At 38.1% G+C, this 15,180-nt stretch overlaps 1 protein-coding gene across 4 annotated transcripts in view; it reads left to right on the plus strand.

The window, feature by feature from the left end:
* Positions 1-15,180, plus strand: part of BMP2K (BMP2 inducible kinase) — a 121,927-nt gene that overhangs the window by 82,357 nt on the left and 24,390 nt on the right. For all 4 annotated transcript variants that reach the window (XR_011257814.1, XR_011257815.1, XM_069594441.1 and 1 more), the window contains exons 10-14: positions 2,544-2,704; positions 10,136-10,320; positions 11,406-11,504; positions 12,285-12,469; positions 13,227-13,384. Coding sequence is in view for 2 of the 4 variants with exons in the window: in XM_069594441.1 (XP_069450542.1) it covers positions 2,544-2,704; positions 10,136-10,320; positions 11,406-11,504; positions 12,285-12,469; positions 13,227-13,384 (788 nt within the window). In the remaining 2 variants the exon portion in view is untranslated. The remainder of the gene's footprint in view (positions 1-2,543; positions 2,705-10,135; positions 10,321-11,405; positions 11,505-12,284; positions 12,470-13,226; positions 13,385-15,180) is intronic.

Below are 15,180 nucleotides of genomic sequence, written 5' to 3' on the forward strand. Positions count from 1 at the left end.
CTTTTAAAATAATTATTTTGTCAATGATTAAATCTTTAAGTATAAATTTTTTAAAAAGCATGAGTCAACTGAAAAATAATGCTTTGTCTTTTCACCATGACACAAGCTATAGCTATATACTTACAAACAAATGAAATAGTTAACAGAAATTCACAGTGCTATTCATAGTATGTTAAACTATATATTATGTGTATTAAATAATAGGGTTCATTGATCCTTACTGGTCAACAATATAAATTTACTTTTTATTGATAGTATCAGTAAAAATTATAAATGGTAAAAAATTAATCTTTTTTTCCATGTGAAAGGTATATTTCCAATGAGGGGGAGAAGGGGAGTCTTTAAATAGCCAGTATCATTATTTACATGTTTTAAAACTTTTATGTATATTATCTACCTGCCCTACCTTCAATCTGTGAACTTTTTGTTTTACTTCTTAAAAGTTCCTTTCCATCCCCCCAAATTTGCATCTGCTCTTGGGAATGTTAAACATGTGAAACTTACATGATTTGTATCTTCAAGATGGCAGGGTTGAGAATCACTGTCCTGGCCGACAGAAACACTGAAGGATTTTAAGAGAAGAGAGAGTTTATATTTTAGGAAGATTGTTCAGGTTAGTGAGTGGAAAGAAAAGAAAGCAAAACAAAAAAAGCTACTACTGTAGCTCTGTGTCAGCTACAGTAGTGCAAATGAGGTTGTATAGCAGTGTTGATACCAGTAATTACTCAGTTTTTCATTTCAGTTAAATTTGTATTTTCTCTTTGCCTAATTCATCCAGGCATTTTCTTCCCATTTTTTTCACAGGCTGCTTAATGTCTTTTACTCTCTGATGAGGTCATATTTATTTTTGTACCTCCAGTTCTCACCTGAGCCTTCTCTAGCCAAGTTAGGTTAAAGGTAGAATAACCCCTCTGTCAAACTCTTGACATTACTAGTGTTAGTGCTAATTATTTTTTCTGTGTTTTATTTTCCTGAACATGTGCCATATCTTCCCAGGTAGGCTGTAAATTCTTTGAAGACTGGGTACTGTCATGTTTGCAGGGTATCAGTAACAGTGATTATATAATAGATATTGGTGCATTAGGGAAATAAATTAGGAAACGCTAGACTCAACAATTGAGCCACCAGGGAAGTCTGCATAGCTTTTCGATGTGGTTTTTAGATGTTTGCTGTTCTTGTGTGTGTTGTGAATCCTCTGTGGAGTGATTTATAATAAAATAAGAACAAGGCAGGATGAGGCTTTGCCTATACTACCCCTGAATAAAGAATGGTTAGACAAATGGAAAGACTGTGTATAATATTTCCACCAGATTGCTTGAGTTTAGAGAGTATAGCATGGGTTTTAGTGCCACATCCATAATCTGAACTCAATAAATACTTGTTTAGATTAAATGAGATAATTGGTTAGATGCACATAGGATCTTTTATTGCCTTAAATTTAGTTCAGTTTTCATTGTATCATCTGCATTCCATCTAAAACATAAATACTATTCAGAAAACTGCCCGTATGCAGTGTATTTCTATGATTTTCCAAAGTCTTTCTATTCAGTTTCACTTCCTTTCTTTCTGAGAAGATAGTTGTTGACAGGGCTCCCTCTTGTGGTGTCTACATATAGAGGAGAGAACTACAAATCTGTGCAGTAGACAGATGTATAGGTCTGTCAAGGTAGACAGGACTTTCTCTACGTGCCGCAGATGTCCGCTTGATGAATCATACATATGCAAAAATTGTAAGTGTCAGGTCATTTGAAAATGTGCTAAGGGAACTTGGTGAAGAGATTTTATCGCAGTCCTTTTGAAAAGTGAACTTAGACCTATTAAAAAGTATGAGTTTTTGTATTGAATTTATAAAAAGCAGAGTTGATAACTATGTAAGTTAAACATTTTTTGTGGCTTTTTTTGGAAGAGAAGTGTCTTCTCAGATCATATTTAGTGTCTCCTGATTTCCATTTGACCACTTCACATCTGTGACCTAAACTAGGTCCTAGTGTGAAAACATTTATATAATTTCCAATCAGTGTTTTAAGTCAAGCAATGAAAAAGATTCAAAAAGATGAAGGTGAGCCGGTAGCTCCACCTGTTAAAAGCTTTGGCTTCTTTTGTTTTATGTGCCCTAGGACATATTCTTTCTTTCTCAGGCTGAGTCCAAGCTAAGGAAGACTGTTATTTGTTGTTTATTTTTATTTTTCTGACTGGTTTAGGAAGTTGGCTCTCATTTTTGTCTAAAACCTTACTGAGAAGGCTTCTGTGTGTTTATTTTATCTCCTTAAGAGCAATCCTATACTCTTTTTTCTGCCAGCTTCAGTGGCAGACTATGAGTGGAAGCAATCCGGTTTGAGGAAGTTGGTTCATTTTATTTCATTTACTTCCTTATCTTTATTAACATTTAATACTTGATAATGAGACTTAGGAAGAAGCCAAGAGGACTAACATGATCATCAACAATAATAAATATGCATCTGCTGAAATAGATGCTTCATAGAACAAATAGTAAATTAGAAATAACCCCAGTATTTGGAATGACATGTCTTCTTCTGTTGTAGAATAACAGACACCATTGGACCAACAGAAACCTCAATTGCACCAAGGCAAAGACCAAAGGCCAATTCCACTACTGCCACTCCCAGTGTGCTGAGCATTCAGAGTTCAGCAACACCTGTTAAAGTCCCTGCTCCGGGTGAATTCGGTAATCACAGGCCAAAAGGTAATACAGCCCTGCCATCCTCGTCCCCTTTATAGCTGATTTACATAAACCTTTTATGGCTTGGTTACCTAGCAGTGTAAATTATTGGCAGACTTATTGTGAAGCAGGTATATTACATAGTACTTTAAGGAAGATAAAGCTACTAATGTGTAATAAGCTCAGTTAGTTATTTTCCTAAAGTTCTCAGCAGTGGTAAGTTACTGGCAGTATAAAAGTATGGTATAAAAAGCTCACAACTTGCTCATCCCTAGCGTTATCATGAACTAGTAGAGTTGGAAGTTGAGACTAAAGTTCAAGAGTATAGAAAATTCTGTATTGTATTGGAAAGGAAGAATTTGAAACTCTAGCCTTACAAAGCATTTGTGTAAAATTGTTTTCAACCAGTATGTTTTAAATTAGGATACTCTGAACGGGCCTCCCAGGTGGCGCAGTGGTGAAGAAACTGCTTGCCAGTGCAGGAGAGGCAGAAGATGCGGATTCACTCTCTGGGTTGGGAAGGTCTGCTGGAGTAGGAAATGGCAGCCCACTGTAGTATCCTTGCCTGGAAATTCCACGGACAGAGGAGCCTGAAAGGCTGCAGTCCATGAGGTTGCAGAGTCGAGCATGACTAAACAACTGAGCACTCCCACAGGGTGGATAAAAACCCACGTGTGGAGTCTCATGAACCTCAATTTCAGTCCTGTATCTTCTGTTTTTTAGTAATGTGTATTATGAAAGTATAGGATTGCTGTGAAGATTAAATGACTGCTCACTGTAATGCCTGCCACATAATAGGCCCTTCAGAAATGTTCACTAGTAACTATTATTAGTACTATTAAGTAAAATATATGCTCAAGAAGACAGTATATTATCTGATGTAACATATGCCTGTGGTGATCAGGTATACCCGACGGAGGAATAAAAGGGAAAATAGGGAAATACAAAGTCTTTATGTCTAATTCCCATTTTACCATTTCTTAGCCTCACTGTTGTCTCTTCTGTAAAATGGGAAAACAGTTATTCTGTTTTAAAGAGTAAATAACAAGGTGTATTGTATCTTTGAAAATTCTGTTTCATAGTAAGCATTCAATGTTAATTTCCCTTTTTATAGCTTTCTGGGTTGGGAATGCTATTAGTCCTACCTATCATTTATTTCAGCCCTTCAGCCAGAGACCACTAGGAACACAATTACATTTGAATAAATTTGTTTATTACTCAGATACCCTGGAAATCTGTTGGGAGTATCTCAGTAAGAAGGTGTCTGAAAAGACTTATGGAAGGGTTTGAGCTTGTTTTTGGTAATTTGGGGGAGGTAGGGGTATATTGCATGAAATGTTCCCTTAGTATCTCTAATTTTCTTGAAGAGATCTCTAGTCTTTCCCATTCTGTTGTTTTCCTCTATTTCTATGCATTGATCGCTGAAGAAGGCATTCTTATCTCTTCTTGCTGTTCTTTGGAACTCTGCATTCAGATGCTTATATCTTTCCTTTTCTCCTTTGCTTTTCGCCTCTCTTCTTTTCACAGCTATTTGTAAGGCCTCCCCAGACAGCCATTTTGCTTTTTTGCATTTCTTTTCCGTGGGGATGGTCTTGAGTCTCCTGTACAATGTCACGAATCTCATTCCATAGTTCATCAGGCACTCTATCTATCAGATCTAGACCCTTAAATCTATTTCTCACTTCCACTGTATAATCATAAGGGATTTGATTGAGGTCATACCTGAATGGTCTAGTGGTTTTCCCTACTTCCTTCAATTTCAGTCTGAATTTGGCAATAAGGAGTTCATGATCTGAGCCACAGTCAGCTCCCAGTCTTGTTTTTGTTGACTGTATAGAGCTTCTCCATCTTTCGCTGCAAAGAATACAATCAATCTGATTTTCGTGTTGACCATCTGGTGATGTCCATGTGCAGAGTCTTCTCTTGTGTTGTTGGAAGAGGGTGTTTGCTATGACCACTGCATTTTCTTGGCAAAACTCTATTAGTCTTTGCCCTGCTTCATTCCGCATTCCAAGGCCAAATTTGCCTGTTACTCCAGGTGTTTCTTGACTTCCTACTTTTGCATTCCAGTCCCCTATAATGAAAAGGACATCTTTTTTGGGTGTTACTTCTAAAAGATCTTGTAGGTCTTCATAAAACTGTTCAACTTCAGTTTCTTCAGCGTTACTGGTTGGACATAGACTTAGATAACTGTGATATTGAATGGTTTGCCTTGGAGACAAACAGAGATCATTCTGTCGTTTTTGAGACTGCATCCAACTACTGCATTTCAGACTCTTTTGTTGACCATGATGGCTACTCCATTTCTTCTGAGGGATTTCTGCCCACAGTAGTAGATATAGTGGTCATCTGAGTTAAATTCACCCATTCCAGTCCATTTTAGTTCGCTGATTCCTAGAATGTCGATGTTCACCCTTGCCATCTCTTGTTTGACCACTTCCAATTTGCCTTGATTCATGGACCTGACATTCCAGGTTCCTATGCAATATTGCTGTTTACAGCATTGGATCTTGCTTCTATCACCAGTCACATCCACAACTGGGTATTGTTTTTGCTTTGGCTCCATCCTTTCATTCTTTCTGGAGTTATTTCTCCACTGATCTCCAGTAGCATATTGGGCACCTAATGACTTGGGGAGTTCCTCTTTTGGTATCCTATCATTTTGCCTTTTCCTACTGTTCATGGGGTTCTCAAGGCAAGAATACTGAAGTGGCTTGCCATTCCCTTCTCCAGTGGACCACATTCTGTCAGACCTCTCAAGGGAACATTTCATGCAAAGATGGGCTCGATAAAGGACAGAAATGGTCTGGACCTAACAGAAGCAGAAGGTATTAAGAAGAGGTGGCAAGAATACACGGAAGAACTGTACAAAAATATCTTCACGACCCAGATAATCATGATGATGTGATCACTAATCTAGAGCCAGACATCCTGGAATGTGAAGTCAAGTGGGCCTTAGAAAGCATCACTATGAACAAAGCTAGTGGAGGTGATGGAATTCCAGTTGAGCTGTTTCAAATCCTGAAAGATGATGCTATGAAAGTGCTGCACTCAATATGTCAGCAAATTTGGAAAACTCAGCAGTGGCCACAGGCCTGGAAAAGGTCCGTTTTCATTCCAATTCCAAAGAAAGGCAATGCCAAAGAATGCTCAAACTACCGTACAATTGCACTCATCTCACTTGCTAGTAAAGTAATGCTCAAAATTCTCCAAGCCAGGCTTCAGCAATATGTGAACCGTGAACTCCCTTATGTTCAAGCTGGTTTTAGAAAAGGCAGAGGAACCAGAGATCAAATTGCCAACATCTGCTGGATCATGGAAAAAGCAAGAGAGTTCCAGAAACACATCTATTTCTGCTTTATTGACTATGCCAAAGCCTTTGACTGTGTGGATCACAATAAACTGTGGAAAATTCTGAAAGAGATGGGAATACCAGACCACTTGACCTGCCTCTTGAGAAATCTGTATGCAGGTCAGGAAGCAACAGTTAGAACTGGACATGGAACAACAGACTGGTTCCAAATAGGAAAAGGAGTACGTCAAGGCTGGATATTGTCACCCTGCTTGTTTAACTTATATGCAGAGTACATCATGAGAAGCTGGGTTGGGAGAAACACAAGCTGGAATCAAGATTGCTGGGAGAAATATCAATAACCTCAGATATGCAGATGATACCACCCTTATGGCAGAAAGTGAAGAGGAGCTAAAAAGCCTCTTGATGAAAGTGAAAGAGGAGAGTGAAAAAGTTGGCTTAAAGCTCAACATTTAGAAAACGAAGATCATGGCATGCGGTCCCATCACTTCATGGGAAATAGATGGGGAAACAGTGGAAACAGTGTTAGAATTTGGTTGTTTTGGGCTCCAAAATCACTGCAGATGGTGACTGCAGCCATGAAATTAAGACGCTTACTTCTTAGTAGAAAAGTTATGACCAATATAGTTAGTATATTCAAAAGCAGAGACATTACTTTGCCGACTAAGGTCCGTCTAGTCAAGGCTATGGTTTTTCCTCCGGTCATGTATGGATGTGAGAGTTGGACTGTGGAGAAGGCTGAGCACCGAAGAATTGATGCTTTTGAAGTGTGGTGTTGGAGAAGACTTTTGAGAGTCCCTTGGACTGCAAGGAGATCCAACCAGTCCATTCTGAAGGGATCAACCCTGGGATTTCTTTGGAAGGAATGATGCTAAAGCTGAATCTCCAGTACTTTGGCCACCTCATGTGAAGAGTTGACTCATTGGAAAAGACTCTGGTGCTGGGAGGGATTGGGGGCAGGAGGAGAAGGGGACGACCGAGGATGAGATGGCTGGACGGCATCACGGACTCGATGGATGTGAGTCTGAGTGAACTCTGGGAGATGGTGATGGACAGGGAGGCCTGGCGTGCTGCGATTCATGGGGTCGCAAAGAGTCGGACACGACTGAGCGACTGAACTGAACTGAACTGAACTGAGGGGTATATTATCATTATGTAGAAGGAGAGATGGAAAAGCCTCATTTGGAAATGAAGCAGCATTCAGTCATATTGGCCAGGATTGAGAGAAGTTTGGTCATTTTTGTGGTTTGGACAGTGTTCCTGATTTAGCCAGTGTTGAGACATGATTATGGAGTGGACTTGTCATGATCCATCACGGTCACAGGATGGCCTTGTCTGATGCTGGTGTTCTGTAAAACTGTTCACATTTATCAGGAGAATCCTCCATGCAGGGGTGTCAGGCCTGCCTCCCCATGTCAGGGGCAGTACTTCTCCTTCTTACATGCTTCCAGATTAAGTTGGGGAAGAAAACCTCTCCCCCCATATGCATACATCTCTGAAGATTTCTTTTCCCATTAAATCTTACATAAAAGTAACACATGAATAAAATTTTAAAAAATATTCATACAAAGAAGTAATATTCAGAACACTGTAGATATCTCCATTCTTTTTCTTCCTGTAGTAGACTAGCAACAGTTTGGTGTACCTCCTCCCAGTCCTTTTTATGTTTTTGCATGTATAAACACAGATATAAATAATTCATGTTGGGTTAAATACAAATGCATTCATACTCGATACAGTTCTCTACAGCTTGATTTTTCTTAAACTCAATATGCTTTGGGGGGGGCCTCCCAGGTGGCTCAGTGGTAAAGAATCTGCCTGCCAATACAGGAGACATGGGTTTGATTCCAGGATTGGGAAGATCCCCTGGAGGAGGAAATGGCAACCCACTGCAGTATTCTTGCTTGGGAAATCCCATGGACAGAGGATCCTGGCCAGCCACAGTCCATGGGCTCACAGAAGAGTAGGACATGACTTAGAGATTCAGTAACAACAACAATAAACTTTGGAGAGCTATGCATAAATCTGTATGCATAGTGCATAGAGCTTCCTTGTATTTTTATAAACACTTTCAAGAATAATTTAAAAGGAACATGCATATTGTTATAATTTTAAGAGTTGTTGCTCAGTCATGTCCAACTCCTTGGGACCCCGTGGACTGCAGCACCCCAGGCTTCCCTGTCCTTCACCGTCTCCCAGAGCTTGCCCAAACCCATGTCCATTGAGTCGGTGATGCCAACCAACTATCTTGTCCTCTGTCGTCCCGTTCTCCTGCCTTCAGTCTTTCCCAGCATCAGGGTCTTTTCTAATGAGTCGGCTCTTTGCATCAAGTGGCAAACGTGCATACAGATTCCTTGTGTTTTATAGACATTTTCAAGAATAATTAAAAGAAACATGCATTTTCTTATAATTTGAAGAGTTCAGTTCATTTCAGTTCAGTCACTCAGTTGTGTCTGACTCTTTGAGACCCCATGAACCGCAGCACACCAGGCCTCCCTGTCCATCAGCAACTCCTGGAGTCCACCCAAACCCATGTCCATTGAGTTGGTGATGCCATCCAACCATCTAATCCTCTGTCATCCCCTTCTCCTCCTGCCTTCAATCTTTCCCAGTATCAGGGTCTTTTCCAGTGAGTCAGCTCTTTGCATCAGGTGACCAAAGTATTGGAGTTTCAGCTTCAACATCAGTTCTTCCAATGAACACCCGGGACTGATCTCCTTTAGGATGGACTGGTTGGATCTCCTTGCAGTCCAAGGGACTCTCAAGAGTCTTCTCCAACCACATAGTTCAAAAGCATCAATTCTTCGGTGCTCAGCTTTCTTCACAGTCCAACTCTCACATCCATACATGACCACTGGAAAAACCATAGCTTGACTAGACGGAACTTTGTTGACAAAGTAATGTCTCTGCTTTTTAATATGCTATCTAGGTTGGTCATAACTTTGCTTTGGAAGAGTTAGAAATGGTCATAAAACTGTCTTCATAGAGATGCTGTATTTAAGGCCTGTGGAGGTTTGAAGACATTAACATTGATGAGAAAGAGTCCTCTTTCTCCTTGCATGCTCCCTCCTTTTCCCCCTTAGGATTAAATAGTCACATTTGAATTTACAGTAACTTATTGGAAGAGAATATAGAAATTATTGTCATTTTCTCTTTTTAAGTTGTGTATTTCATCCTCTTTTGTTATTTCTAAAGTTTATTTGTAGGGTTTTCCTGTGGTACAGTTTATAAAGCTTATAAATAAATGCCTGTTTAGGAGCCAGTGTTAGTAGATTTTTCTACAGTAGCATTTAATTTTGAATATCTGTTATATAAAAAGTTCTTTGGGGTGCTAAAATAAATAATACGTCTTCACCCCATCTCTCAGGGATACTAGTTAGGAAATAGCCATGTAAACAGTTAATGTGTGCAATGCTGAGATAAATGTTATAAAACCAAGTGGAAGCTTTAGATGAAAGAACAAGGAGGAGAGATTTGAGATAAATTTTAAAGGATAGCAACAGTTGCAGTGCGTGGAAACTGTCATTTTGGTTAGAGAATCCTATCAGCAAACATGCAGACTCAGGATGCAGACTCAGACTCATCATACAATTGAGAAATGTGGAACATTTCAAACTGGCCTGGCTGGTGTGTCCATGGAGAGAGAGAGCGGAAAATGACGTGTTTCTAAGATAGTGACTTGTTCATGAGTTGTAACTGTCAAAATTAACTTTCATGAATACTTTTGCTGTAGTAAATAATCCATATAGACTACATTCATATGGAAGTTTCTATAAAATAAGGATATAATGCCTTCGTTAATGACTACTGAAATGAGTGTTTTGAAGTCTAACCATTTTATTGAAATCATGAGTATTTTTAATTTTTACTCCATGAAATGGAGTCTATTTGCCTTGCAGTGTTGTATTAGTTTCTGCTGTGCACCAGAGCTCTACCTATACATGTATCACCCCTTTTTTGGACTCCTTCTCATTTAGTCACCACAGAACATTGGGCTGAGTTCCCTGTGCTCTACAGTAGGTTCTCCTTAGTTATCTGTGTTATATGTAACAGTGTATATATTTCAGTTCCAATTTTCCTATCCGTCCTATCCCCTTGAAATCATGATTATGTTCATATACGTCTTTGAAAACCTCTTTTAGGGCCACTGAAACCTGGAAATGGCCCCGAGATTTTACTGGGTCAGGGGCCCACTCAGCAGCCTCCACAGCAGCATCGAGTCCTTCAGCAGCTACAGCAGGGAGACTGGAGACTGCAGCAGCTTCATCTGCAGCAGCGTCATCCTCACCAGCAGCAGCAGCTCCTTCAGGATGCTTATATGCAGCAGGTGATTCTGTTACTTGAGATATAGAAGTGTCTGTATCTTTTATATATAGCTTCTACAGCTGTGAAATTCATGCCAATTGTAGATAACAGTGAATTCCCTTTTGAGTCATGGGTACGTTGAACAGTGGACTGAAGTAAGCAGGTTGCTCAGTTTGCTGCTTATTAAAGAAAATGCATTTTATTTGCATTCTGTGAGATACTTAAGAATGCTCTGTGGAAATAGGCTGCATTGTGGCTTTATGAAGCACCCAGTCATTGGCACCAGAAATAAGTACTGCAGTTTATGATGAGTAGTATCTTTTGAGTTACATTTTGAGTTCATATATATACAGACTAATAAGGTTGTTGAAAAGGTGATATTAGGCTTTCAGAGGTAGCATTGTCTTGGGTTCTTGTTCTTATTTTTATGTTTTTCTTTTTTTGCCTGTTTTGGGTTAAGTGTGTGTTATGTATGTGTGTAGGTGTATGGGGGTCAGCATTTAGAAGGGACATAGAAAAAAATGGCCTTAACTTCTGTTTTGTTCTTTGCCTCATCAGAATCTGCAGATTTCTAGTGTTACTAAACTATTTTAAATTTAATGGCTGTTGTTATCATCCTTCTATCATTTCCTGAACTATTTTTGAGCCAGTTATATGCATGACACTTCTTATGGGTGCACTCGTGGTCTGCTCTTGATTGATAGACCCAGAGTGAAGAGGCGTTAAATAGGGGTGCCATTGGATGGCCAGAAGATATCATTTGAAGGGGAGACAGAGGAGAGTGGGAATTTACTGTTATAATTCCTGCAGACAAATCACTTCAGGGTCTTCATCAACTGGTAAATGGGTTTGGGTTTCTTCCATACATCTTAAACTGTGCTGAAAATTACTTTTAGTTGAATCTATTATGTTGCATTGATTATTTTGAAACCAGTTCCAATAAGCAGATGTAAGTTCCAGTCACTTACTGATTATAGGTATTTCACATTAGTGTTTGACTGTTGAGTACCCAAGTCATTGTTATGGTAGGATCAATACTTCAAAATAAAAGGCTATGGGACAAAAATGGCATGAGTAATATTATTGAATTTGTTTTTCAAATTGTAGTATCAGCATGCAGTGCAGCAGCAACAGATGCTTCAGCAGCAGTTGTTAATGCATTCGGTGTATCAGCCACAACCTCCTGCATCACAGTATCCTGCAATGGTAAGTGTTACATAACTTTTAGAGGTTGCTTTTAGAGTATACACTCCAGTGTTGGAATTCACAGTGTGAATAGCATTTTCTAGAATTTAGTAATTCAGAATTAAGTTAATTAATGGACATATATTTTATCAAAGCCAGTTATGTGTGCTCAAGCAGTTTTCCATTGGGTTGAACCTGGATTTGGCAGATCATAATTGACTGACAGTATTTTTCTCTTATCTCATAGTATAAGGATATGACTGCTTACCCAAGATATCTTGTCATATGTTTCTTTCATTTGACAAATATCTATTGAATAAAAAAAAGTAAGAAAAGAAGGAAGCCCAAAGGAAAATTACATTTGCTTCAGACAATAGTTTGACCTTTTTTTTTATAGCAACCACCATACTAAGTGACTTTAAACTACTGTATTTTTTTTTTCTTAAACTATTTAAAGGAGAATTTTTGAATCCTGCTAGGTGAGCCTAACTTTCCAGTTTCTTAAAAATTGAGGTATAATTGACATAAGATTATGTTAGTTTCAGGTAGATTATAATAATTTGTTGTGTGTCTGTATTACAAAATGATCACTACAATAAGTCCAGTTAAACAACTTTTTAAATAGATTTATTTTCCCTTGTTGTAATGTTCTGCAGAAGCTGCTCCTTCAGATGAAAGTTGATTTTCCAGTTTCTGATTTGTTGCCAGTGTGAAAAGGAAGGAGTGAAGTAAATGGGTGCACTACTGATAGTGCTTCGTGCCCTTGAGCGTTGTTTTGTGTGATGGCCTGTTTTGTTTCAGATGCAGCAGTATCAGCAGGCTTTCTTGCAGCAGCAGATGCTCGCTCAGCATCAGCAGTCTCAACCACAGGCATCACCAGAGTATCTCACCTCCCCTCAAGAGTTCTCCCCAGCCTTAGTGTCCTACTCTTCATCACTTCCAGCTCAGGTTGGACCCATGATGGACTCCTCTTATAGTGCCAATAGGCAAGTATTTTTCCACTGAACACAAAGGAAATCATTGTGGGAGGGGGTGTTACAATGTAGTTGGAGTCATTTCATCAATTCAAGTGGCTCCTGAATTTGGAGCCTATCTTTTTGGCGAGTCCTCTCTTACGTTTCTCTTACTAGTCTTCTCCTCTGGTCCCTGTGCATCTCTGTCCTTCCTTCCATTTTCATCAGTTAGTCCTGCTAACTGCTCTTTGCAGATAAGGCTTAGCAACATCCAGCAGCATTTAAGGCTAAGAAAAGGAAAAGGAAAATTATTGTCAAAAGCAAAGCTATTGTGGTGTCTCAGCACAACCAGGGCATAAAATCACTTTATTCAGTAGTGATTTTGGAGTGATACTGTTTGTTATGGCAACTGATTTTCACTTTAAGGTTTATTCACTATGATAATAGTTAATCTTTATTGAAGGCTTATTTATTTATTTTCTCTTTGCTTTACATGTATTAAATCATTTAATCTTCTCAGTAACCCTATGAAGTAGATACTGCTTCTTCTGTTTCACAGATGAGGAAGTTGAAACCTATAGAGGTCAAGGAACTTGCCCAAGGGTGAACAGCTAGTGACCTTTATGGAGGTGATTCAAATCCCATGTGGTCCCTCTCCCAATGCATGTCCTTATCTACCACCTCCATCATAATAAAATGATCTGCTTTATCAAGTATTTATAAAGTATGAACCAGGACCCCTTAAAATTTTCAGTTATAATTTTTTTTCCTTTTTTATTTTTTACTCTAGGTCAATTGCTGGTAAAGAGGCAGTTGCAAATATGACAAATCAGAAGAATATCAGTAACCCACCTGATATGTCAGGGTGGAATCCTTTTGGAGAGGACAATTTCTCCAAGTTAACAGAAGAGGAACTGTTGGACAGAGAATTTGACCTTCTCAGATCAAGTAAGGGACACTTGAAGGCTTATTTTGCTTCACAGTAAAATAACAGCTCTGTAATTATTCAGCAAGGCCAAAGACTGTTTGGGATGCTAAAGAGAAAATTCTTTTTGCGCATTTGAGGGCAAAATTCAGGCCATCTTCTTTTACATATACTATCATACTATCTTGTGTGCATTAGAAATCAGTTGCTTGATAGTAGCTATTAAACCTAAGATTACTGATAGTATGTTGATTCCTAACACTTAAATACTGCATATCTTTGAATGTTAATTCAGAAACCTCCAAAAAATGGAAAGTTAATGTTCAAATAAAAAGGGAGACGTTAGTATCTTGCCTTACTAATCATTTTGCAGCTCTGTTTTCTTGCACACTCATTAGAAGATTTTGTGGGTCTGAGATGCCCTTTGAAAGTGCCTGAAAGAAAACATAGGCTACTACATTATGTTAATGTTTTGTAATGCCCTTTGAATGAGTGGTGACATAAAAGGGCTGCTTTGTTATCCTGGTATGGCAAAAGTGAAATAAATTCTTTTCCATCTTATATCAGATATCTCAATGTTTTTACTTGCAATCATTGCCTTTTATTAAACTACCTAATACATTTGTCAAACCTCACCATACATATTTTAGAAATTATTTTTTGGAAAAGGAATGTGTGGAGTGTTTTGAGGAGCTTGCAAAATAGTAGTGAAAACTCACTCCTGAAATTTTAATTATCAGTTTTCTGAGTCTTGGGTGTGTGTACGCATGAGTGCCTGTGCCAAGTGTTTTTCCCCATGTTGCATGTGAAAAGGTCATTAGTTACAGTTCCTAGTTTCTGTTTTGTTTTAGGTAACTGGCCTTATGAGAACATTTATTTGGTGAAGTACTTTGTTTCAAATTGATATATATTTTATGTTAAAGTTTATAAATACCCTGAATTCATGTAAGAATAGTTGTTTGGAATTTAAATTTGTATTTTACTTATTGGTTATATGATTATAAAAAAATTAAATTGATTAAATACAGATATAAAAATGAGTTCTGAGCCTTTAATAAAGGTTTGTTAATTTTGGTAAAACCAATCTTACATTTTTTCATTAAAAAAATTATTTTTAAACCACAACATTTTTTGTATGGCATTTTTCCTACAATTTATGTTGAGTTGGCTAAAAAGCAAGGTTTTTGAAAAAGAAAAGTATCTCTTTCCTTTAAGGAGATGGTAGGGAGATATAGGGGTAACCAATCATTGTAATTTATAGGATTATTTTTAAAGCAAAATATAAAATTAAAATATTCATTTTAATGTATTCTAAGCAGGATAGTAATTAAGGTTTGCTAAATCAGTATTTTCTACTCTCTGGGTGAAAACTCCTCTCCACACTGTTTTAAAAAATAAATAAGTTTATGGAATGGGTAAAGTATTCATATTATTCTGTACCTTATAAAAATGTTATTCTAAGCTCCCTAGAATTTATGATGACACCAAGTGTTAGTTACTTTGGATAGGCAGGAATGGCATACAGATATTCATGTATACTTCATAAAAATTGGATTTAGCTTGTAAAACTCTTAACCAGCTATTTGCTTTCAAACTTTAAGATCTGCTCACATGTGTAATTTGTGTATGTATTTGTATACACAAATGTATGCCAAAGAGAGTCAGAGTTCATTCCAGTATTAGTTATGAAAAGATACTAGGTTCCAAATGAAAGTGCAGGAGGAACTTTATCTAAAGGTCAGACTTGGAAACAACTCAGCCATTTGGAAAACCGCCTAGATGGTCCCTGAGCTATTGAACTCATTGTCACAAGGATGAT

The sequence above is a fragment of the Ovis canadensis genome, chromosome 6 (genome assembly GCF_042477335.2).
Source record: "Ovis canadensis isolate MfBH-ARS-UI-01 breed Bighorn chromosome 6, ARS-UI_OviCan_v2, whole genome shotgun sequence".
Taxonomy (NCBI): Eukaryota; Metazoa; Chordata; class Mammalia; order Artiodactyla; family Bovidae; genus Ovis; species Ovis canadensis.